Below are 27,049 nucleotides of genomic sequence, written 5' to 3' on the forward strand. Positions count from 1 at the left end.
CATATCGCTCTGAATATCATACTGTTTCATAGCAATAACTCTTTCAAAACATTGTTTCATGGCCTTATTAACAAACAGTAGATCAAATTAATAATAATAAACGTCTCACATTCAACGGCCTGAACCTAGGATCCTCTCCTTTGTTTTAGATACCAAATGCACACGTAGGAGATAAGAAAGAATTCACCCAGACCCCGAATAACAAATATCTATAATATAAGTAGATAGAACTTACTCCAGTAAAAATGTCTTGCTAGGGTCAGTGCTAGCAACACTCCCCGTTTGAGCCCCGTGAGCTCACCTACACGTCAAGGAGAAGCTGATATAGCCTCTCAAGACTATCAGCATAGGTAGGAATAAAAAAAGATATAAGGTCACCTTCCACAATTTTACTAGATTAAAACCCTATTAAAAATCTAACTAGGCAACAAAAAATTGTATGCTTAATGAACTTGCTATGTATTCTAAATTCCGACAACATATCTGAAGCATTAAAAATCTGATCGATCAAAATCAATTGCACTAAATGTGCATAAAGTTTTTATGACATTTCAGCTTTCCCAATACCGGAAGCAGACACTGCAGACAATATGGCGGCAAGGAAAGGGTTGTTAAAAAATCGTGATCCTAAGGGGAACGGGGCGAGAATAACAACAGCTGCGATAGGGTGGGAATACAACGAGATCTAAACTTGATAATATAATAACACAAATGTCGGCCTGAGAGATCGACTACAACTCAAATTCTAAGTTTGTATTGCGTACAGATAAGTGCTATCACCAACAATATTAAATAAACTATAACTAATATAAAAAGTTTAATTTTAGTAAAATGCTATTTAGAAGGAGAACACGACACAATACCGATCTAGTCTGAATACAGACATATTGGTGTCGAATGATATTTGATGCTTTAAAGTTACGAAAAAAGACCTTTGAAGATACCGTCGGAAAGAACCTGAACCATGGAAAGGGTTTTCAATAAAGATAAAGCACTTAGAAACTACTCCAAAACTTTGTTTTTGCCTACCTATTGCTAGTAGCCTCCTGATTATGGAATGTAGGCTCAGCCTCGGAGACTTTGTTAACACCTGCCCTAGCATGAGGCGGTGATTCGCCACGTGAATCTACCACTGAATCTACCACTATATCGGAATTGCGGCTTACGGAAACGATCCGTCGAGACACTCAGTGGGCTGTGTCTGTGGGTAAATTTTCACGACGAACCCTTCGACGCGTTCGACGGGAACGGTGACCGGTACTTGAAATGTCTAAAAGCACCAAGAGGGAGGATACGAAATAACTTTTTTAAGACAACGGTGACTGTTTTTTGTTTGTTTGTCTGGATCTGGTATGTAATTTGCAGCGGCCACGATTTTTATTGGTGGTAGGACCTTTTGTGAGTCCGCACGGGTAGGTACTACCACCCCGCCTATTTCATTCCGTGAAGCAGTAATGCGTTTCGGTTTGAAGGGTGGAGCAGCCGTTGTAACTATACTGAGACCTTATAACTTATATCTCAAGGTGGGTGGCGCATTTACGTCGTAAATGTCTATGGGCTCCAGTAACCACTTAACACCAGGGAGCTGTGAGCTCGTCCACCCAAGCAATAAAAAAGGAAGATGTCTATGGTTTAGTCCTGCTTCCGAATCGTCAAAACGGATAAAAGTTCGAATAATCGTTAGTTTTTAGTGAAAACGCAAGTGATTTCAATTTTTTATTTATATAAATTAAACTTGCACTCGGTGTACATCCAGGCTATTCGGGAAGTAATATTGACGGACAGTACTGCGTACATATGTTTCCGTGGCTACAGGCTACAGTCGCCGCCGAGCGCGCGATCCACACGCTACACTCAAACAAAAATGTAATTAGCCCGCTTCACGCAGCAATAACAATTGACACTAAAAATACGAAATGTGCAAAAACGTCGTCTTAATCCCCTTGAAATCATCTGTGGATCCAGGTAATGATTTTTTTTTACTTTCGCTAAAATTAAATTTTGTAATAGGTATGATCAGTTTTTTTTCAATTAATCGTGTATGAAATATTTCCTACTAATACAGTTTGTTTCAAACATACAAAAAAGTTTCGAAATATAAATAATAAACTAAATTATATAATACAACATTCGATTATTATAAAAACACAATAATACGCAGAGAGTTAAATCAAACAGTATCCTACAAAAGTTTTTAAATCTCAAAATATATTTTTAAACCAAACCAAAACAATATGTATTTGTCAATAGAATTTTGAAATATGAAATTTGTACATTATCTATCTCATGTAATGCAGAAGGACCTAAACGCATCAAACGAAACTAAATAAAGATGTTTTTTTCAACACATTTATACGTTATACTTTCCGTAATAACATTAAATTTGATCTCATAAATTCTAAAGTAGTTATTCGAATTGTAGGAAATTGTAAGCACAAAATTAAACTGCACATAGGTATTGTGTTTAGCCCTCAAAAAATAGCTTTCGTTGTTAAATTTTGATGTACCGCCATATTTTGAAACATCCTATGCATAGAATATAAGGTTATTTTTAATGCCTTAGTAGGCCGACGAGCATACAGCTGACTGGTGATGAGTGGTCATTGTCTCTGATGGATCTCAGAAATTCCAAGCTCGCACAGTTAATTCGCAGTCTACAGCTGAATATTCTATCGACTGATTCGACTATACCGTAATTTGAATGCTATGATAGCTTTATTCAATTTTTGAAGTCGTCGTGGCCTAAAGGATAAGACGTCCGGTGCACTCGTGTTGAGCTATGAACCGATGTTCGAATCTCAGGCGGGTACCAATTTTTCTAATGAAATACGTACTCGACAAATGTTCACGATTGACTTCCACGGTGAAGGAATAACATCGTGTAATAAAAATCAAACCCGCAAAATTATAATTTGCGTAATCACTGGTGGTAGGACCTGTTGTGAGTCCGCACGGGTAGATACCACCGCCCCGTTTATTTCTGCCGTGAAGCAGTAATGCGTTTCGGTTTGAAGGTTGGGGCAGCCGTTGTAACTATACTGAGATATTAGAACTTATATCTCAAGGTGGGTAGCGCATTTACGTTGTGGATGTCTATGGGCTCCAGTAACCACTAAACACCAGGTGGGCTGTGAGCTCGTCCACCCATTAAACAAAAAACAAAAAATATATATTTTGAAGCATCCTATGTATGGAATATAAGGTTCTTTTTATTGCCTTAGTAGGCCAACGAGCATACAGCTGACTGGTGATGAGTGGTCATTGTCGATGGATTTCAGAAATGCCAAGCTCGCACAGTTCATTCGCAGTCTACAGCTGAATATTCTATCGACTGATTCGACCATGCCGTAATTTGAATGCTATGATAGCTTTTTTCAATCAAACTACGCCTAACACGTCCTATTCGCAAGTAAATTTACACAATGAAGGATCACCGCTGTATACAAATTAAATCCGGACGTAATTCATAAGTTTGTGACTTCAGGTAGCAGTACTAACATGGAGTCTTCCCTGAGTTCTTGTATCTAGTCAGTTAATACAAAGTTGACCGTGAAAGAGACATCTACCGTCATCCCGTCAACCGATATTAAAGAATTAAAAAAAAATCATTTTTTATGTGCTTAAAGTGAAATCAAGGACGACATCCACGATGAAGGAAAATATAATCAAACTCGCGTAATTTTAACCGTTACAGCAAGTAAAAGCTGCTAGTTAATAGTGAACAATGTCCTACCATTCCGGCCGAAAAGCAGACACGATTTCCAGTTCGAAAAATAGTACACAATCAGAGATTGAAGTTAGTATTTCTCGAACATTTGACGTGACTTGTGAATCATATATGGCGTTTAATATTTTAAAAAAGGTTTCAAAAGAGTAAATATAATCGCTAACTTTTTGCATGGGCGGAGCATCACGGTCGTTGTATATGGTGACTGTTCTGATACCATGACCATTAATGCTGGCGTTCCACAAGGTTCGGTGCACTCCCCCACGCTTTTCATCCTGTATATCAATGACATGCTGTCTATTGATGGCATGCATTACTATGCGGATGACAGCACGGGGGATGCGCGATATATCGGCCATCGGAGTCTTTCTCGGAGCGTGGTGCAAGAGAGACGATCTAAACTTGTGTCTGAAGTGGAGAACTCTCTGGGGCGAGTCTCCGAGTGGGGTTAATCGAACTTAGTTCAATTCAACCCGTTGAAGACACAAGTTTGCGCGTTTACTGCGAAGAAGGACCCCTTTGTCATGGCGCCGCAATTCCAAGGAGTATCCCTGCAACCTTCCGCGAGTATCGGGATACTTGGGGTCGACATTTCGAGTGATGTCCAATTTCGGAGTCATTTGGAAGGCAAAGCCAAGTTGGCGTCAAAAATGCTGGAAGTCCTCAACAGAGCGAAGCGGTATTTCACGCCTGGACAAAGACTTTTGCTTTATAAAGCACAAGTCCGGCCTCGCGTGGAGTACTGCTCCCATCTGTGGGCCGGGGCTCCCAAATACCAGCTTCTTCCATTTGACTCCATACAGAGGAGGGCCGTTCGAGTCGTCGATAATCCCATTCTCACGGATCGTTTGGAACCTTTGGGTCTGCGGAGGGAATTCGGTTCCTTCTGTATTTTGTACCGTATGTTCCATGGGGAGTGCTCTGAGGAATTGTTCGAGATGATACCGGCATCTCGTTTTTACCATCGCACCGCCCGCCACCGGAGTAGAGTTCATCCATACTACCTGGAGCCACTGCGGTCATCGACAGTGCGTTTCCAGAGGTCTTTTTTGCCACGTACCATCCGGCTATGGAATGAGCTCCCCTCCACGGTGTTTCCTGAGCGCTATGACATGTCCTTCTTTAAAAGAGGCTTGTGGAGAGTATTAAGCGGTAGGCAGCGGCTTGGCACTGCCCCTGGCATTGCTGAAGTCCATGGGCGACGGTAACCACTCACCATCAGGTGGGCCTTATGCTCGTATGCCTACAAGGGCAATAAAAAAAAAATGATTCAACCCTCCAATGGATTTCAAGAGCAGTTATTTACTATGTGCTTGTTTTTTTTATTTATTGCTTAGATGGGTGGACGAGCTCACAGCCCACCTGATGTTAAGTGATTACTGGAGCCCATAGACATCTACAACGTAAATGCGCCACGCACCTTGAGACATAAGTTCTAAGGTTTCAGGTATATTTACAACGGCTGCCCCACCCTTCAAACCGAAACGCATTACTGCTTCACGGCAGAAATAAGCAGGGTGGTGGTACCTAACCGCGCGGACTCTCAAGAGGTCCTACCACCATTGTTTTCTATTAAGATCTATTAACTGTGGCATTTTCGCAAACTGTAACTAGTCAGGTCATAAGTATTGTCACACAGTAAAAACTTTTCTTTTAGAATGCTGGCCACAAAAAAGTTTATTGAATTCGAATTTCGAATTGTTCATGAAAATAAAAGTGTATACTTTTAGAATTTTACTCATTTTTAAATATGGAGTGGACGCTTAAAGAAGACCGTGTTGCAGTTATTGCGTTGCATCGTTGCGGTTACGCGCTAATTCAAATTTAAAACATACTGAAAAATTTTAATAGAACCAAAAGATTCGTTTATCGTACCATCAAACGATACAATGAAGACTCTAGTGTAGATGACAGGTCAAGAAGTGGTCGCCCTCGGTCTGTTAGGACTCCAGCAGTGATAAAAGCTGTGAAGGTGCGAATTCAAAGAAATCCCAAAAGTAAGCAGAAACTGTTGGCCCTTCAGATGGGGTTAAGTAGAACCACGGTGAAAAGGGTGTTAAATGAAGACTTAGGGCTTCGGGCATATCGAAGAAAAACAGGACATCGTTTGAATGCTCGTCTAATGGACCTGAGACTGAAGAGTTGCCGCGCTTTGTTGAAGCGGTACGCGAGAAAAAAATATCGGGAAATTCTGTTTCGGATGAAAAAATTTTTACCGTAGAAGAGAGCTACAACAAACAAAATGATAAGGTGTACGCACACAGTAGTGAAGAAGCGAGCAACCGTATTCCGCGTGTCCAACGAGGTCATTTTCCATCCTCGCTCATGGTATGGTTGGGAGTTTCTTATTGGGGCTTAACAGAGGTACATTTTTGTGAGAAAGGTGTAAAACCGAATGCAGTTGTGTATCAAAATACAGTCCTGACGAACCTTGTGGAACCTGTTTCTCATACCATGTTTAATAACAGGCACTGGGTATTCCAATAAGATTCGGCGCCAGCTCATAGAGCGAAAAGCACACAAGACTGGCTGGCGGCGCGTGAAATCGACTTCATCCGGACGAAGACTGGCCCTCCTCCAGTCCAGATTTGAATCCGTTAGATTACAAGATATGGCAACACTTGGAGGAAAAGGCGTGCTCAAAGCCTCATCCCAATTTGGAGTCACTCAAGACATCTTTGATTAAGGCAGCCGCCGATATTGACATGGACCTCGTTCGTGCTGCGATAGACGACTGGCCGCGCAGATTGAAGGCCTGTATTCAAAATCACGGATTTCATTTTGAATAAACTTTAGTGTCGTAAGAATCTATGTTTTGTTAAGTTCATTTTGGTATATGAATGGTTACATAATGAATAAACTTGTTTCAATTATTTTACATTAAACATGTGACAGAATTTATGACCTGACTAGGTAAATATACTGATCATGGTGATGGCGATAGGCGACAATTGAATACAGCCAAACTGATATTAAGACAAATTGTCTTCACTTCTGATTGTGCCTTGATGTTGCTTTTTAACCAAACTACCGAAACTAGATCAAAATTTGAATTTATAATAGTTCATCAACACCTCATTTGTTTCAATTGAATGTATACCACGTGAACATTCAATAAATATTTCTGGGAAAGACCCGGGCCACTTGTAAATTAAAAATCTCACCATTTGGCAATTCAACCAATTGCTTTAAATTACTTGTCCATTTATTGTAGAGCACAAATAATTCTATTGAAGACTGGAATTTTTTTGCGTCAATAGTCACTACTAATTGTTCGTGGGCTCTAATAGCTTACACAGAGTTATAATGTATCTTTTTTATTTTTTACGATTCACTACAGACAGAGAAAACAACGCACACCAAGACAAGTTGTAATAATCAAGTATATTAACCGCAATATCTACATATTTAGATATGCATATATGCAACTATTGTGATTGAGTTCTTAAAGTACAACGGGCGGTATAGTATTGAAACATAATAAAAAGAAAAACGTATTGTTTCATATTTATTTAATATATCATGCTGAATGAAATGTTTGAAATTTGCATTACAATATGTAGCTTATACTCGTAGTGTGAAACAAATGTACCCATAAATATGCATTTATACATATACAAAGAATGTTTTAATAGTACGTATGTACATCCTCATCGCATCGATGGTCAATATGCAGCAGAGAGAAATGAATGGGTTAAAAATGTATACAGTGGATATCACGTACCTACTATCAATTATACTATCAATTGATCGACTCGAGACCATGAACCGACACCTACTAGGTGAGCTCACGGGGCTCAAACCTGACGATGCTGCTAACACGAACCCTAACAAAAGCCGTACTTCGCAGAATCTACCGCCGGATCGGAAACGCGACCCACTGAACAAAATTTTAGCAAAGCACAATGTTTTCTTCCTTGTTCCGTTATTATTTTATTTTAATAAGACATTATTTCAACAAAATACAATATGACCTGCACGAGCCTTGAAATTAAAAATCAACCAAACTGTCTATGGACGGATTCTAATTCTAGTAGCTGTATAGATTTTAAGAACTAGCTCGTAGCGGTCTAGTCCGCGACGCCGCAGTGATAAGCCGAACGAGGGCACATGCGCACACAGCCTTTTATAAACATTGAACATAAGAATTCTACACACCGGTCGCTACAAAAGCAGAAATTTAACTCTCGGGCGTTCATCGTATAATGCATTTGTATAATCAAACGAATTCGCGACACGAATTGGACACGTTTTGAAATTCGAGACCTTATGATATCAGGAAAAATGAAGTTACCGAAATTGGATATCTGTAAGTCGACGTTGTGAACTTTTTATATGGCACAAGTATTCTTGCACTTAGCTATATGTGACGTGAGTGTAAAGTACAAAACCAATATTAGTTAGTCTTCGTTAATATTACACATAGCTCACACTCAGAATTCAGTAAATTATTGCAATATTATGATTCATATCTTTCGGAACTAATTAAGTGCACTGGTAAATAATAAATTATTATAATATATTGTATTATTTCGTAAATGTTTCCTCAAACTTTGAAAATTAATATTTAATATCATTTGTTACGGTGGTTGGCAGAAGACCACTAAATCCACCTGGTTTTCAAAGCTAAATGAATTAATATCATGACTTTTCTGCATTGAGTTTAGATTAGAAAATAAGATATTTAAAATAAATTTCTTGTATGGCTTAGTAATAATGAGTCAGATTGCCATGACTAGAACTAACAAAATTTTATGAAAAACAATGTTGTTTATGAAAAACAACAAACAGCCTTTCCGTCTGTCAATACACAAAAATAAACATATATATTATCGATGCCCAACGAAAATTAAACAAGCGCCTTCTGATTAATTAAAAAAAATATTTAACATTGCATTTAATACTCGTAGTCTGGCATAGACTATACAATCTAAAAAAAAACTATATTTTAATAGTCTATTATATATATATTTTTTTATTGCTTTGGTGGGTGAACGAGCTCACAGCCCACCTGGTGTTAAGTGGTTACTGGAGCCCATAGACATCTACAACGCAAATGCGCCACCCACCTTGAGATAAGTTCTAAGGTCTCAATATAGTTCAACGGCTGCCCCACCCTTCAAACCGAAACGCATTACTGCTTCACGGCAGAAATAGGCAGGGTGGTGGTACCTATCCGTGCGAACTCACAAGAGGTCCTACCACCAGTAAAATATGGAAATATGGAAGAAGGAAACTGTAAATTCATATAACCGTATTTAAACTCGAGACCGAAGGCTTTATCTTCATCATATTTGTATACATGTATAACAATACGTATAAAAATATTTTGTAAATAAATACATATTAGCAGAGAAAGTTAACGAAACCCGAATTCCCATCATCGCAAGAAAATAATCAGCTGCGTTGCGAATCCCTGCAAACATTACGAATACTAACAGTTCGACTTTTTTTTTTATTTCTATTTGCAAATCTAGGCCACGTGTAATTTTCTAAGAGATTCGGGTCAGGAGCACTCGGGTGCACTATTTAGAATATGTTTTGTTGTTTTAAAGAATTTAATAAATTTAATAGCATTTACCTCTTTTAAAATGTTTAATCGAGGAAAAAAATCTGTATAAAATTCATTTGCACCTTCTAAACGTTTGTATGAAATTGAAACTGAGTATGTATGAGTTACATATTACGTCTAATCCGCGTTGTACGAATCTGTACATAATATAATAATGATACTGTCAGCATTTGTTCTACTAATATAACAAACTAATAATAGATGTTTCCAATGTGAAATAGCACAAACTTATAAAATTCACCTGTATGCAACTCATATGGACTGAGCTTTTTTGGGGCAAAATAAACAAAATTTATGGATATGTAGGTTCTGAAGCACACGTGTTAAAAAAGAGCAACTTCCCTCCGTGACCCATGCTGGTTATTATTCGCTGGAAATTCCGGGGATTAAATTTCGCGGCGCTGTCAAAGTGGGTCTCGGATCGCCCGCCGAGGGAAGAGGAAGAGGTGCGCTCAGCGCGGAGCGCTTGCTACTTGCCCCAGCCCGCCCAGGTTGAACTCTGTTTAGACTCGGACGCGGGTTAAGCGACGACGGTTTTAATCGATTCAACCCCGATTTACCCTACCTATCGCCAGCAACGTTTACCTCACACAGGACACAAAAAAAAATACTTGCTTTAAATGAAAAGGAAGTCTTATCCTTTAGAACACAACTTCTTATAATTAATTTCATCATATATTTTTATTTGTATTTTCATTTAATAGCCCGCACGGTTACTTAGAACCGTTCTGCCTATTTCTACCTAGAGTCAAGCGTGCGGATTTGAAAGAGACCGTTGTTAAAATTTCGAACTCATGGGCCAAGTTAACCGACTTCACGTCGTGATATCTATGGGCTCCGATAACCACTAAACAATAAGGTCGTCAGTTCATTCTCCGAACTATTCTATAAAATGTCAAAGAAATCAAACCGGTAAATGTATCAATATTTGAGCAATTTCGGTTGGAATCTTATTCATTTAGTAAACGAGATAATGTTAATTTTGCAATGAGACATCCTTAAGATTTTCCTGTTTATAATGCGACCTCCATCCTGAATATTTGTCTCTAACTGAAATACAAATTCAATTGCATAGCCGTGGTTCATCTGTACTAGTTACGTGATAAATCCCGTGTGTCAAGGCTGCAGCAATAACGTGTCCCCCATAAGGCCACAGATCACTATCACGGAAGCTGTATTGTTAAGCCAACCGAATAAAAAACACAATGTCGATTTAAAAAAATACTACAATATTAATTGAATGAGAAATTATAATATATTTTCAGCTACATACTACACACATACATACTACGTAATTGTTTTTAGGTACGGAGTAGATACAAGAAATATAATTTCCTTAAAATAGGCTTTTTATATTATATGTACCTGAAACATCTTTCAAAAGCATCTTAACATTTTTTGTGTCCGCAAAATGACGAGTTTAACGTAGGCGTTTATAAAATGAATCAAACAAAACATGAAACTTAACCCCAAAACTGATATTAATAATTATCAGGCAAATTATCTCTACGAGTCGTGAAAATCTCATAAATTAATTTGATTCCACAAAGTCAACCATTTATTATGTAATTGAAAGTTTTAATGCAAAAATAACGGCTGTTCAAATTGTATCGCTTATGTATGTTGCTGAATTGATTAATGGGAGACTGCCAATTATTATGGGTAGGTACGTCGAGCGGTTGAATCCATTACATATTGTTCGAGTAATTAAACTACAATGGAACATTGATCTCCACTTGAACTGTCTGCCTCTGTAACGAGCCTTATTTTATTTAATTGTTCTAGCGTTTTCCGTTGAATATCGATTTAGTTTTAGTTGAAAACCGCTAGTACAATACTCTAAGAACGCTGCGCATTCGCCGAGAAATACCTTAGTCGCCTAGAAAGTCATTCTAGGACGACAAACACATTTGGGAAGATCTTATTTTTGGGGCTCGTCACAAAGCACTTAACTTCACTTTCATGCTAATATTCATTAGCTATAATTTTATTTTTAAGTTACCGACTGGTATAGTTATTGTCTAAAGTTTTTTAATCTAATTATAACGAAGTAAGTTGCCTACTAACATTTACAATATTTTCCTTTTGAATCGGTCTTCTTCAATTGTAATTTGTAGCTATAAAGAGTCATAAATTGTGAAAATTTTTCAAGTACTATTCGAGTATCTGGGATACCAGCTCTCATGCGAATTTTACTTGTTTAGAAACATCACTCAAATTTAGAATTTTATTTTTTCCTTTTCTATTCGCTGGTACCATAAGAGGCTATTCCAGTTAGGCTGTGACTGGTAGATGAGCTCATAGGGCTCGCTCGTCGCAGAGCAGTGCTTCGCAGAATCTACCACCAAATCAGAATCGCGACCCACTGAGAAGATCCGGCGAGAAACTCAGTGGGTTAGTTCACTCATCGAACTTTTGCATTCGTTTCGAACCTTGCAACTGTGCTGGTGTTCGAGTCCCACAAGCAGGTCTATATTTTTGTAATGAAATACAAAATCAACACATTTTCACGTAAGCCTTTCATAATTAAGAAATAACATCGTGTAATAAAAATCAAACCCGGAAAAACTATAATTACTGGTGGTGGGGCTTTTTGTTAGCCCGCAAGGGTAGGTATCACTGCCCTGCCTGTATCAGCTTTGAAGCAGTAATGCGTTTCAGTTTCAAGGGTGGGGCAGTCGTTGTATGGTATTTGGCTACGATGTTGCCGTTTAGTTTACAAAAAGGGAAAGTAATTTTGTTATAAATGCTTTGAGTTCTATCAATCAAAATATGCAACAATGATTGATATGCATCTTTGCCAGCGTTGTGGTAATCCACGCTCTTCATGAAGAACTCACTTTGTAGTGCTGTGTAGAGTAGTGTAGTAGGTATTGAATTCTTCCCGGCCATGGACTTGTCCAAACTTATGAAAAACTTTAGTCTCTCAGTCTATGAGCCCAATGTCTGGTGAGTACGGTCAATGATTCAACACTTCCAGCCCTGGAATTGAAGCTTAGAGACCGTCTGCTGGGCGTATGAGGTCGAGCGTTGTCGTATAAGAGCAACGGGGCCGAGCGATTAACCAAGGCTGGCCGACAATTTGCGACCTGCTCTATTATTATGTCCAATTCCTCACAGTGCACATCCGCAGTAATGCTGATGCCATTAGGTAAGAAACTATGACGAATTATACCGGCACTAGCACCTATGCCCACTATATCTATTCCCAAACCAGGATCTAACCAACACGATAACTCCTTAAGATTTACAAAAAGAATTTTTATCGTAAATAACAATGCTTCTACTATCGCCTTTAATTCGTCGTTGTTGACGTTTAGTTTTAGGCGACCACGGGGTTCATTTTATAGATCAAGATTTCCATATCGGAAGCGTTTAAGCCAAACAACAAGTGGTGCGTTCATTTGTAACTAGTGTTCACTCCGAACAGCATTAATGTTGTCAGCCATTTGCGCGACATTGGTACTGCGACGGAACTCGTATTCCATAATTAGTATATTTATTGCGTAGATACAAATGTAATGAAAACTTAAATTATATTACCATATTGTATAGACAATATCAAGATCAGAACTTAATGTGTTGTATTGCTGCGGATTTTGGAGACGGAAGCTTAACACCTTCATTGCGAGACAGGCCCATATCCACCTCAGTACTTTCAGCTGGTGCGAACGAAGAATACTATGTCCCTTTCGCTGGTGCGAAATGCGACACCGACAACAATTTAGTATAAATTGTACTAGCTGTACCCGTCCGCTTTGCTGGGCATTTAAAATGAACATTATTATTTCTCACCTCCACAAAGATTCTCATCATTAACGCCCCCGCAACTGGTGTAAGGAGTCCAAAATTCATATAAATATTAGCCTATCCATTAAGTACATGTATTTTCTACATGGATACCAAGTTTCAAGTCAATCGGATGCAGGGTTCAGTAGTTATACTGGAACATCCGTAAAAACACTGTAGATTTATATATTAATATAGATACAGTATGTTGTCGCAAATTTATAGCATTTCAATAGATTGAAGGTAGACCCTAGTGCTAGTGGGTCGAGAAAGACCTGCCCCGCGCTGGTGGACAAGTCGTTAGGGACGTATCTCGACTCGCCGCCGCACCAAGTGAAGGTTTCTGATTTTACTTGCCACAGCCAAGGTGCCAAGGTGTTAATGTTCAAGATTTAATTTTGTTCTTGAATGGAAAATATGTAAAAAAAAAATATGCTTTCTTAGAAGAACTTGTTTGAATATTGATTTAAGCTTTATTAGTAGTAATTGGGATACATACTATTTTGAACCTTCTACTTAATTAATTTTTTTTTTTCTCATATTAAACTCTATTATCCTTATTTTTAAAAACCTTCTACTAATAAGTATGAACTAACATTAATTTAGCGGCATAATCTTATCAAATTATGCATTAAAGTGGCTATAAATTGTAAATATATTTAAAAATTAAAAAAAGATAGTACACTACAAAAAAATATATAATATGTTATTGTTTCTTGGTGAGAAAAGTGGTTGCGCATATTTTAATTAAATTAAAGGAAGTTAATGCAACGTATAGAAGAATTATATTACCCATATTATGATCATAAATAAGATAATAAATTAACTTTTTTGTGTCGGTGGTCTGATCTCTTGAGAACCTCGCGTCCTCGGTCCCATACAACGAAAATGAAAAGAAACTTGTTTATGAGACCCACTAATGACTGCCCTACACACTATGTTTGAGCATCCCAAAGAAGAGCTAGTGTATTTAGGAACAAAATACGCACCTTAACTTTAATCGTTAATCATTTGTTGTTTTATAACTGACTTGTTGCTTGATATTCTATTGACATTTCTTATTTTCTTTTTACTTGTTAAATTTTAATTTCAGGTGTGTTTTCGTTAGGTATCCTTTTTATTTTTATTATTGTATTCCATCTTCGGGCCGATGAATTGCCAATGTTATGTACGCCGTTATTGTCACATGCATCAGCCCATAAATTAAATAGTTTTATTTTCAATATTAAATGTTTGTGATGTGGCAGTACTTTTTTTAATATCCACCGCCTCCTACGAGATAGTGAACTCGCAAAACTTGAAACTTGCCTTCCACGACTCGACGCAGACAAGCAAAATTTTTCCTAAATAAAGAACTTTTAAGGTAATTTTATAGTAATTATAATCAAGTTTTTTTCTTTATACCTTATATTTTGTTATGCTCAATAGACTTGATATTATTGGCAGCTTATCCCCGAAATTGGATAGTGTGGGTATCGTTGCTTTTCAGGGCATGAGAGCCGACCAAAATTTGTATCTAAAGTAGAGCTCTCCGACGCGACGAGTATTAAACTGAATTAAATTGCATTAACTTTAATTCATTGGATATAGATTTACGGCGCAATCGGTGCGAAAATGAACCCGGTCATAATAGCCTCTCAATAAAAAGTTATTCTTGTTCCAATTGTTCAAGACAGGAACCATATGGATGATAAAGTCGAATTGGCTTATCAAACATTAGGAATCCTGTACTACTTCAATTTCTAAGCCACGGCTCTTCTTCTATTTCTTTTTGGCTTCAAACAGCAGAGCGCCGTTCGTATTCATAATCTCGTACGGGTATAATATAACGTACGGTATAATGGAGATTTTATATGTTGTATGTTATGTTTATATTATGTATTTAGATATAAGTTCTAAGGTCTCAGTATACAGTTACAACGGCTGCCCCACCCTTTCATTCCACAAAATTCCAAATTCCACAAAACTCCATAGTATATCGCATTCAATTCTAAAAAGGTGTTATTTTTTTTTACTAATAACACCTTTGTATACACACACCCCTTGTCCAATATTACCTTATAGATTTAGTAATGCAACAGTAATTGCCATTTTTAATTTGACCGACGACAACCTTTTAAACAACCCACAGCGCGTGTGAAATAATACAATGAAATTTGTCTCTTTGTTTTAACGCGCATAATTTCATCATAATTTTAGGTGATTCTGGTCCGATTTTAAAATAAAACTCTGCATTAGACAAGGTAAATATCTAGGTCATTTAAAGTTAAGTAAAGAGTCGAAACTAAATAACAACAACACTGTGTCTCAAATCCTAAAACTAACACAGGTGAAATCGTGGATATAGTCAGTTTTTTTAACACAATTTATTTATCAGTCATGGATCCGTGACCACGAAAACTATAAAGCGTTTGAAACTATCAGAAACAACATAATGTATAAGTATTATAATTTTAATTATGTCTAAGATTCGCGACCAGGCTAGTGAGTTCACCTACTCGCTCGGAGAATCTAGTATAACCCGTCGAGGTTACTAGAAGAGGTAGGAAAAAAAAGGATTCTCGAAAACCGTAGAAAATACCTATTTATCTATTTAAGATTTATCTATCTGATACTTGTATGTCTATTGACCACTTTACAAAACTAATAATTGAGAACTGAAATCCTTATCGATATAATAGCTGGTCGATATGTCTGGGATACTTTGCAAGCTGTGGTACTGCTAATGAAAGTCATGAATTGTTGACGTGGTTGATATTATACTTGCAAAACGTCCGTGCAAACGGCTTAAAGCCCAAATAATTTCAGCGGTCGGTATTAAAACAAATTATGGATCCTCGTAACCCGAATCTTCACAGCGGGTCGCGATTCCGATCCGGTGGTAGATTCAACAAAACACTGCTCTTGCTAGGGGCTAGTGTTATCAAATTGGCCAGGCTAAGCCCCGTGAACTCGCCTACGCGCTCGCTAAACACAATATAACCCTTCGAGGTTACCAGCATAGGTAGGCCAAAAAAAAACAATATAACTAGAATCCCACATACGGCCTCTATTAAATAATCCACATGAAATTAACACACACGCGGATTGAATAAGTAAATATACATAACACGTAAACCGAAGATTTCTAACAACTGTACTTGCAGACTTTTTGTTTTTCTTGCATAATCATATCAAATCACATGCCCCGGGCGCACACTGATGAAATTTTCGTTGGGGATGTAGGCGTTCCTAATTTATTAATGCGTTAGGAGATTTTGATAATGTTCTAATTTTCTTGTTCCTTCAAGCGACCTGGTATCAATTAGGTACTGGAGTACTACTAACGTTATTACGCAATATTTTATTATTCGCATTTTATTATTATTACACAGGTTTATTCCGTTATCGTGGAAGTTGTTTATTATCATGTTTTGGGTGTGTATTTAATTGGAGAGAATCGTATCGCCATCGTACCTTCGACGAATACTGTGACTGTGAAAAACTACAACGCTCATTACATTATAGTATCTTATGAAAACATATTGAAGCAAACCATGTTCCCTTTTCTTCCAGCGTACCTAGATAGAATATAACTTGAACCCATAACGTATATTAATCCGCACGTATTCGTTGTGCTAAAAGTTTTTAAGTAATAATAATTAAACTAATACCTATGAAATACTGATAAAGAATTCGATAGACCACGTTCTATGCTTAAAATCAGTCTTAAACTCTTATAACAGTGCTATTATAATATAAATTAAACAAGTGAATCAAATCAATAGTTGGAAAAATAACGACATCAAATATGAAATCGTTGATTGTAAAGCAGTCAATGGCACTTTCATACTCTTATCGATTGAACCGTGAACTCCACATTCATTCATTTTTAGTATTAAGTCGTATGTGATTCAGGTCAAAGAGATGTTTATTTTTGCAAAATCACATTATTTGGAGTGGTTGGCCTGATTGGTGATGAATGGACCTCTGTGACGTATTAATAGCAGATGTACGATACTGCGACATTGAAGTGGCAGTGGGCAGGACACATTGCTCGTAGAACGGATGGCCGTTGGGGTCAGAAAGTTCTTGAGTGGCGAACGCATACTAGAAGATGTAGCGTGGGTAGGCCTCCCACAAGATGGACCGACGATCTATTGAGGTTCGCGGGGATCCGCTGGATGCAGGCGCAGGACCGGTCTTTGTGGCGAGGCTTGGGGGAGGCCTATGTCCAGCAGTGGACGTCTGTGGGCTGATAAAAAGTACGATTTCATTATTGCAGTCAATGTATAACGCCAACAAAAAATCGTAGACTATTCTTGATGTGAACCTCATGATTCTCGTCGCCTCATCGACATCGTCGTCGACTTTTATCGCAGGGTCAAGCGTTTGTTAATTAGAGCGGTTAATAAGTGATCGCGTGCAGCTCGTTGAGGCTCACGTGATGTAAATTGAATAGATTTTATTTGCAATGTCTAGTTTAGTCATTTTACGGTGCTCTAAGACTGCGATATTACTCAGTGAACCCAAAATTATAGATTCCTATAAATACGTTAATTGAAGAAAGTTTTACTTTTTTTTGCAACTATTCAGTACCTAGCTCAAGTATCTGGAGGTTTCGGGTTGAAGGGTGAACGAATAGGCGTCATTCCAATACAAATAAGACTAAAGTATCTTTGGTAATTATTGAACATCAGGTGAGGTGGGAACTGAATTAGTCTCGTTCCTCCCATCTACGCTAAAAAAACTGATAATGTCAATGCTCATAGCTTCGCAACTGTAAGTACTCGTTAATACATTCCATGCTCTATACATACAGGGCTTTCTTTGGTATTAAAATTATTAACTTGTCCTCATATACCTCCGGTGATAACTGGAATGATCGGGCGATGTAATATGCATGTCCTACTTACTGCTACAGGTCAACCCTGAAATCCTTTTATCTCGCTTCAAAAAAGAAAGAGGTTCTCAATTCGTCTGTTTTTTTTTATTTGTATATATTACCTGAACACTTTTTTCTCTGTGAACCAATGTGGTTGCTTTTTTCTTTTATTTCAATGCTGGTGCTTCTCATCTGGTCGCATTAAGGTTTTGACCATGACTTTATAAGTTTGTGTCCTTATTAAAGCATATTTAATTGACTTCGACTACAATGATGATTTTCTCATTTTATTATGTTGAAGTCGGAATTCGTTTTTGTTAAAATTTTGTATTTTATTTAGCTGCACGATCTTCAGCGAAACGGCGTGACTAAGCTAAAATTTCTTTAGCTTGAAAAGTTTAGTTATGCTACGAATTACCCAACATTGTTTTCAGCAATGCAGAAGTCTTGCAAACCAGCGATGCTTGGCCGCATGTGGCAAGCCAGTAGCCGAGCTTTTAGCTTGGATCATTGGCCTTCTCACCGCTTTGGCTGTTGCCAGTGGCAGAAGAGGCAACAACCTTCCAAATACTATATTCTGTACAGGTAATTAATAAGCATTTAAAATAAAATAAATAGAATATGATATTATGGTAGACTGATCGTTGGTAGCAAAATGAAAATAATATACCATGATTTACCATTAGCAGTTAGCTATCTGTCAATTAGGCTTCTATACGTCTGTGTATCCAATGAAGAAGGTCAGAGATCACGGAGCGCCTTATTGTGAATTAAGGATTAAAGGCACGTTTTAGGCATATACGAGACTCGGGATCACAAGTTTATGTTCTACAATCAAAATTGACTAAATCAAAGCAAACTCTTAAATCGAGTTATAGCATGTTATACTTGCCGCGGTAGAACAATGATTCGAATATTACTTTTTGGATCTTTTATATGAGAGGGATCAAGCTAATGCTTACGGAAACGGTAGCTCCACTTTTCGATGATGTGTACCGCCTTAACAGAAGATACACTTAAATTAACACTTTAATTTTCAGGTGGATAGTATTTATTGCGGTATTGGCCATTAACATTGCGAGTTTTGCTTGTCAGCGCATCCCAGTGAAGTATCACGGACTGAAATTGGAACTAAATTACTTTAAATGGTTCATTTACCTCACTAATTGGGGATTTATGCTGATAGCTGTTCAAGCAGCTCTCGCACTTGGCGTCGTGTACTACTATAAAAACGACAGGAATCTTAATCTAAGTAAGTAACTAAAGATACTAGTTCATATAAACGGGAATTTCCAAGCGAATGATTACTTTTTACGATTACAAAACGATTACTTGTTAAACAATATCCCCGCTGTTATCAAAACCTATATAATATGTCAGAGCGTAAATCAATCCAACGCTCATCTATTCAAATAGTATTGGTATTTTGTGTTGAATGGGGACACCCCGTCCACCTTTATGTCTTCTACTTGAATAGAATTCTGACAGCAAACCGTATGGTCTTACAATGTATACTAACTCCATTAGGAATGACAACTTAGTATTTTCTTCGGTCTTCGCAATTTGTAGACATGATTAAAACTACTTAAACGGTTTTATCTCGAGTTTTTTATTGTCATTATACGACCACGGACTAATTTGTCACTACGAAATCTGTATTGCAAACTCTTCTTTTTCTCCACCTTGTCCCACTGGTTGGGGTCGGCACAGCTAATTTTTCTCTTCCATTCTCTTCTATCAGCCGTCATCCCAACACTCACTCCTCTCTCTCTCATATCGTCATTCATACACTCCATCCATGTCTTTTTCGGTCGACCTCTTCCCCCTCTACCTTGCACTACCATTTCCATACATCTCCTAGTCACATGCATCTTCTCTCTACGCATCACATGTCCATACCACGCTAACCGTCCGCTCTTTAATTTGTTGATTACCGGCTTATTTTCCGGACGTCAAAAAATATACTGACAATAAAAATACAAGATTAAAACGTAAAAGTCCTTTTGATTGACAAATTGTTTTTTTTATTTATTTTTATTGCTTAGATGTGTGGACGAGCTCACAGCCCACCTGGTGTTAAGTGGTTACTGGAGCCCATGGACATCTACAATGTAAATGCGCCACCCACCTTGAGATATAAGTTCTAAGATCTCAGTATAGTTACTCAGTAAATTGATAGAACTCGTCTTAGAATTGACCAATGTCAAGATCCTCGCGTGGGTGTCTCTTACATAAAACATTCCATGTGCGGCGCAATTTCTTGAGCGACTCAATTAAACCGAATGATTCGATCGCGTGCTGTCATCAACATCAGCGGCGATTCCTGTAAGTCAACGGAACACGTGCCTTATCCAGTTAATTTTGTCTCTATTCTTAATATTCCATTTAACAGTAAACTATTTTCACGACGGTCAGCTTTTTTTTTATTTATTGCTTAGTTGGGTGAACGAGCACACAGCCCACCTGGTGTTAAGTGGTTACTGGAGCCCATAGACATCCACAACGTAAATGCGCTACCCACCTTGAGATATAAGTTCTCAAGTATAGTTACAACGGCTGCCCCACCCTTCAAACCGAAACGCATTACTCATTCACGGCAGAAACAGGCAGGGTGGTGGTACCCATCCGCGCGGACTCACAAGAGGTCCTACCACCAGTACCAGCTTTGATAAAAACAGTTATTCCTATGAAATTAAGGAGTGCGTTTTAGAAATTCGGGTATTTGAAACCAACATAAATATCTAACAGCCCATTTTCGGTATTCAATTTATCGACAGAGCGCGCTCGGGTCATGAACGGTTGATTGGGTACAATTTTGCGTCAATTAAGACCCCAGTCGAGCGCGGTACTACTGTACATTGTGCTCGAATTATCCTTATTGGTTCCTCATTCTTACTTTGACACTGTTAACTCATCGTTGTAAACTAGTATACAAAAGCTGTCATTGACATCGCCTTGTGGTCAATTGACGTAGAAATAGTATAATTTTCGTATTTTGTATTTAAGACTAGCGACACGCCCTCGATTCGCTTCGGAAACATTCAATGTTATTATTGATAGCCGAGTCCCGCGATTTTATTGTCGTACCGCGGGTGACGCCGCGGGGCGAAGCTAGTCAAAAAAAAAACGTTACTCCTTATATCATCAGGTACCTCTCAGTGTAATTCTCGTTAAAATCGGTCCAGCTGTTCCAGAGATTAGCCGGAACAGACAGACAGACATACAAAAATTGTAAAAAATATTATTTTGGTGTGTGTACTGATATATTCATATGCATGTTGTGAAAAGCGGTTATTTTAACGTTACAAACAGACACTCCAATTTTATTTACATGTATAGATAATTGTTTGTTTAGGACTAATAATTTTTGTAACCTTTTTTTCTCTTAGCTTACGATGAAGATGATGTTCCTGTACCGATGTCTCGTCGTAAACGTACCCCAATTTTGTGCCGCGTGTATTGGCTCACACAAAACGTCGCTACAGACCTCGCCTTCGTCATCTCTCTTGTTTACTGGGCCCTAGTGTATGACCCTGGTTAGTGCAAACAGTCTTAATCGTAAATATGTATTTTGCGGGATAAACCGATACTTGAATATTTTTCTAGACTTTGGTAATAATATTTTATATATTTTTTGTGGTAAATTACGATATATATATTTTTTTTTTTTTTTAAAATCTACAAGTCAAGCTTCAAATATGAGGCTATAAAAAAATGATATTGCAAAATCTAAAATTTATACATATTTGTAGAGAGAGAGAGAGAGAGAGAGAATGAGAGAGAGAATATACTTTATTGCACACTAAAACGCAATTGACATTAAAATATAATCAAACAATATAACGTTAACATTTGTTTTTTCTTCAGAAATCCATGAAATAAATGCAATAAATCTTCTTGTTCATGGTGGAAATTCCGCGATCATGTTGTGTGAGCTGGCTGTCACAGCACACCCCATTAGGATGGCTCATGCAATGTACGGAGCCGGAGCAGGTCTTGCTTATGGACTCTTCAGTGCATTTTACTGGGCAGTAGGGGGCACGGACAGACTTGGACAGGCTGCTATATATCCCACCCTGGATTGGAATAAACCAGGTAAATAATGAAATAGTATTTAATTTACTACACTCTACTACTACAGACAACACTATTCATACAGTATTCTCTAGTATGTACAAAATACGGACCAAAAAAAAACTAGTTTGACTAATTCGAAAGAGTAAAAAGCTTTTGGAACTTCTCAATAATTCATATCTGCCATACAATACAATGCAATACATAAATCAAAAATAGATAACACAAGTATAAATTTAAAAATTAGTAAAAAAGTAATTATCAACGATATTCCTTCAAGTTTCCTATTTGTAACCATTGAAAACTCCGGCCCGTGCGGAGAAGATGCCCGGCTTATTTATGTGGAATCAGGCTGCTGGAGGGCTTCAAAGCACCGTCCTCGTCGAACCCGTCGCTTGCGACGAAGGGCTCGGCGAGTAAATTAACCCATAGACACAGCCCACTGAGTTTCTCGCCGGATCTTCTCAGTGGGACGCGTAGATTCTGCGAAGCACTGCTCTTGCAAGGGCCAGTGTTAGCAACACCTCCGGTTTGAGCCCCGAGAGCTCACCTACACGCTAGAGTAACGGTTATATAGCCTCTCAAGGCTACCAACATAGGTAGGAAAAAAAAACCACTTTTACATGAACGACTTCCATGCATAATATTTTATACACAATAAATTAAACATGACAACACTTTTTGTAATTAATGGTGGCAGGACGTATTGTCGGCACATTCTACCTAATTCTGCTGTGAGGGAATCATGCGTTACAATGATAAGTAATTCAGTAGAAACTCAATTATAGTTTTTTTTTTACGTGTATGAAGGCACAGCGTTTTCCATCAGGGACGTACAACATTTACTATTTTTCTTTAGCCGCTGCATTTGGCTTCGTCGCTCTGTGTGCTGTGGTGCTGGTGATGGCTCACGGCGTCGCGACCTGCCTAGCCGTAGTCCGTTTGCGTCTCGCCAAGCGCCTGTACGCAAAACGCGCGCAATCCGACAGACTCACCCTACCGACACATTGATATAGTGTCGTGTGGCGTCTAGCTCCTAGACTCCAACGCAAAGTTAATTCAAAGTATTGCTAAACGGACATTAACTATCCAATTTCCGTCAGTGATTTATTAATTAGGTAAGAGTAGGATTTTGGGTACGTAATGTTGTTGCATTTATATTTTATGGGACAGAAATGCATAGAATAGTCATAGTATAATACATTATGAATTGAAAATCAAGGCGATTTGTACCTTGAATGCATTTTACAATAGACGAAACAAATTTGAATTAAAACAACTATGTCGGAAAATCATTTGAATCGAAAAACGATGTGGTTATGATTACATAAAATGTTCCTTTCATGCCTCGAAAAAACACTTGTCTTATTCTTTATGCCTACAAAGACAGATGAGGAGCAAACGGTCAACTTTGGTGACGAGTGGTCACGGTCGCTCGTGGACAGCAGCAAAAGCACAGCAGAAGTTGTCCACCGCAAAGATTTTTTTCCTAACCTCATTTGGACAAGAAACACAGGGTCGTTCATTCCAGTTACATGTCAAAAAAAATCTCTGGAAACGCACTGTGAATGATTCAACAGTTGTAGGTATATCAACGATACATGTGACTACTGAATAGTAACTCTTTAAGACTTAAAAGTTTCAGAATAACTTATTAGGTCGGACATAGGAAATGATCAGTATTGTCACAATTCTATGTATAAAATAAATTACTGGCACCTTTGGAATGTATTGTGATGGTTTTGATATCTCATGGAAAAAGTTCCTGTATGTTTTTTTTTTTAAATTTAATTTATACGAATGACATTTGTTGTTCTTTCTTTGATATGTTAATTATATAATTTTATGAATTCCATATTTAAATATGAAAACTTTTTTGTTCATTTTTCTATTATCGCTGTACTGGTTTACGCATACATTTGCAGCTATAAGAAAACAGAATATCATATTGTTTTATTGCTATATTTTAATACTTAGTACATAATCTACCACGGGTTCTGTATACTTCTAGTTTAACTAATAAAAATTGTCCATTTAATCAAATCATAACTTTACTGGATACAAGAAACAGCAGACATTGGATTTAAGTTTTTTATTTACACAACTGTAATATTTATTTCTGTATGTTGTATTTATACTAAGAATAACTTTGATCTGATAATAAGAAATCAGACTTTAATAAATTATATTCTAGCAATGTTAACATAAAGCACAGCATAAATATTGCTTAAGATGCACAGAACATTGATCACGTAAAGTATTAGCCGATATAATTATATTGTTAATTTCATTAGTAAATAAATAAGAAGTCGTCGTGGCCTAAAGGATAAGACGTCCGGTGCATTCGTATGTAGCGATGTAACGGTGTTCGAATCCGGCAGGCGGGTACCAATTTTTCTAATGAAATATGAACTTAACAAATGGTCACGATCGGCTTCCACGGTGAAGGAATAACATCGTGTAATAAAAATCAAACCCGCAAAATTATAATTTGTGTAATTACTCGTGGTAGGACCTCATGTGAGACCGCACGGGTAGGTACCACCACCCCGCCTATTTCCGCCGTGAACCAGTAATGCGTTTCGGCTTGAAGGGTGAGGCAGCCATTGTAACTTATACTTGAGACCTTAGAACTTATATCTCAAGACGGGTGGCGCATTTGCGTTGTAAATGTCTATGGGCTCCAGTAACCACTTAACATCAGGTTGGCTGTGAGCTCGTCCAATCATCTAAGCAATAAATAAAAAAAAAACGACTTCACTGTTAGTGCTCTCACTAGAAGCGAAACATAGAATGTTTTTTTGCATATTTTGCAATTTTGTATTTTTCATTTAAAATTAACTAAAAATATGCATTTGCTGAAACTATTTCAATTCTTTCTTTCGTGACTTATCAATGAATCCTTTTGGTGATATTTATCATAAACAAATTTCTTATGAATAACAGATTATCGTATGTTTATGATTCAAAAGTATTTTATGTAATGTATTATATTAAATTGCAATATTGTAAACAATACGTAATTTATCATAGAATTAAGTGTCTCGTATTGTGATGATATGTATGTATGTATGTAATTGTTAATAATTGTATTCCTTTAAACGCAATGAGCTTAGCTTAATATCGCGAGCAATAGCATAAAACGTAAGATATAATATCTTGTGAAACTTTAAGCGAAAAAGGTTTTTGAAGACGTAATTTACGAAAATATATTAAAGAGATATACAACCAAATAAATGAATTTTTCCATATAAACTTTCTCATTAGAATGTTTTTCAATTGGACTGCTAAAAATATGTAATACGCTTCTTTATTAATAAAATCACGGTGTATGTGCAGTAATGGAAGAAAAAATAGCGTACTTCTTATGAAAGTTTCTATCACAATCTAAAGTATCGACAGAATCTCAAGATCATTCAAATTGAGGCAAGTTCCTAATAATATATTTTACGATAAGTTTGTAAGTAATTGTGTTTGATTAAGTAAAATGATTAATGTCTACACTAAAACTACAGTATTGTGGCATAATTAAATGGATTTTACGTTAGATATCTTTCGTTTTTTCAGTTAAATCTGCTTAACCAAATACATATGTGTAGATGTATATAACAGGATTACAAACATCTCACTTTCCAATAACAGTTCATCAAAACCCAAATACACTAAAAAAAGCAACAAAACTAATAAAAAATAGAACATCTTAAATTAAACAGAAATCGACAGAGCTTCTGCACTCAAAAATCTTAGAAAGTTTAATAAGGACGAGCTTTTTATTGAGATGGAAAACAGAAAATATCGTTAAACGATATTATAAAATACCAATGCTCTTTGGGTATTGTTTCGATAATCGATTTTTTAGAACATATCCATTAATAATAATTTTATTCTATTAACTATCCTGCGTATCAATCTATATTTTTTAATTTTTTATTGCTTAGATGGGTGGACGAGGTCATAGCCCTCCTGGTGTTAAGTGGTTACTGGAGCCCATAGACATCTGCGACGTAAATGCGAAACCCACCTTGAGCTATAAGTTCTAAGGTCTGAGTATAGTTACAGCAATATAGTTATAGTATTTAGCAAACTATAGGCAAAGTAATAGGTATAGACCCCCCTGTATTATCCCCATGCCCCGTTCAGCTCTTCCTGACAAATGGGTTCAGTAACCATGGCAACCGTCGTGAAGAAAGACCACAACAACGAAGGCTTTTGTAAGTAAAGAAGGAGTAGAAGAAGAGTTTATAAGAGAACGGTATATGTAAGTAAGTAGAAAAGTAAAGAAGGACACTCCAGTGCGAATTCAGACGGGTTATCACGAAGGGTAGTGGACAAATGGTAGACAGATAATCCCCATTAAAGGGCTAGACCGAGAGTTTTAGTGAAATATTTCTTAGCCTTAAAATCTTCTAACCTTAGCCATTTTTATATAGGAGTATTAAATAACAGAAAATAAATAATAAGCTTATAATAAAACTAAACACGCACCAAAACGAACCGCCTTCACCTTGAACGAGGTTGCGGTGAGGTTGATCGCACGCACTGATAGATCCTACATACAAACAATGTATACACATTATTACGTAATCAAAGAAAATTTAAAATATTTTTTTATTATGATATCAGGACATGAGCTATTGATCCATATAGTTGTACCTAAAAGTACAACCAGATAAAAATAGGCAGTACAGAAACAGTAGTACTCGAGACTATTACAATTAAATGATTTAGTGGGCTAATATTGATTTACATTTGATTTAAAGATCATTACAGTTAAGATTATCTGGATTTTCCTTTTAGTTATGTAACAACTTCTCTTCGTTAAATCTATCAGTATACGATAATATATGTCGGAGGAGAAACGCTGAAAGAATGTTTTTAAAAAGTGTGACGTCACCATTGCTGACGTAACGAGCCCTTCGTCGCAAGCGACGGGTTCGACGAGGACGGTGACCGGTGCTTGTGGTGCCTAAGAGCACCGTTAATGGATCAGGAGGATCCGTAATGACGTGCTTTGGGCGACGTC

At 37.3% G+C, this 27,049-nt stretch overlaps 1 protein-coding gene across 2 annotated transcripts; it reads left to right on the plus strand.

Annotated features, from left to right (window-relative positions):
- The first annotated feature begins 1,788 nt into the window (after positions 1–1,788).
- On the plus strand, positions 1,789–25,577 carry LOC101746399 (protein rolling stone). 2 transcript variants are annotated; one of them, XM_004930216.5, is made up of 6 exons: positions 1,789–1,965; positions 18,387–18,537; positions 18,993–19,204; positions 21,342–21,488; positions 21,820–22,047; positions 22,886–25,577. In XM_004930216.5, exons 1-6 carry the CDS (start codon positions 1,917–1,919, stop codon positions 23,035–23,037), a joined length of 939 nt encoding a protein of 312 aa, XP_004930273.2. In that variant the 5' UTR covers positions 1,789–1,916; the 3' UTR covers positions 23,038–25,577. The 2 variants fall into 2 exon arrangements, with proteins under 2 accessions (XP_004930273.2, XP_012549327.2); XM_012693873.4 differs by lacking the exon at positions 1,789–1,965 and adding an exon at positions 7,228–8,036.
- Positions 25,578–27,049: the final 1,472 nt, after the last annotated feature.

The sequence above is a fragment of the Bombyx mori genome, chromosome 5, assembly GCF_030269925.1.
Source record: "Bombyx mori chromosome 5, ASM3026992v2".
In the NCBI taxonomy this organism is placed as follows: Eukaryota; Metazoa; Arthropoda; class Insecta; order Lepidoptera; family Bombycidae; genus Bombyx; species Bombyx mori.

Bases quoted from the DNA above. Each gene is read 5' to 3' on its own strand.
- LOC101746399 (XM_004930216.5), top strand. From the start codon at position 1,917: ATGTGCAAAAACGTCGTCTTAATCCCCTTGAAATCATCTGTGGATCCA. The intron at 1,966-18,386 runs GTAATGATTTTT...CATTGTTTTCAG, and splicing joins GAAATCATCTGTGGATCCAG to CAATGCAGAAGTCTTGCAAA. The intron at 21,489-21,819 runs GTTAGTGCAAAC...TTTTTTCTTCAG, and splicing joins GGCCCTAGTGTATGACCCTG to AAATCCATGAAATAAATGCA.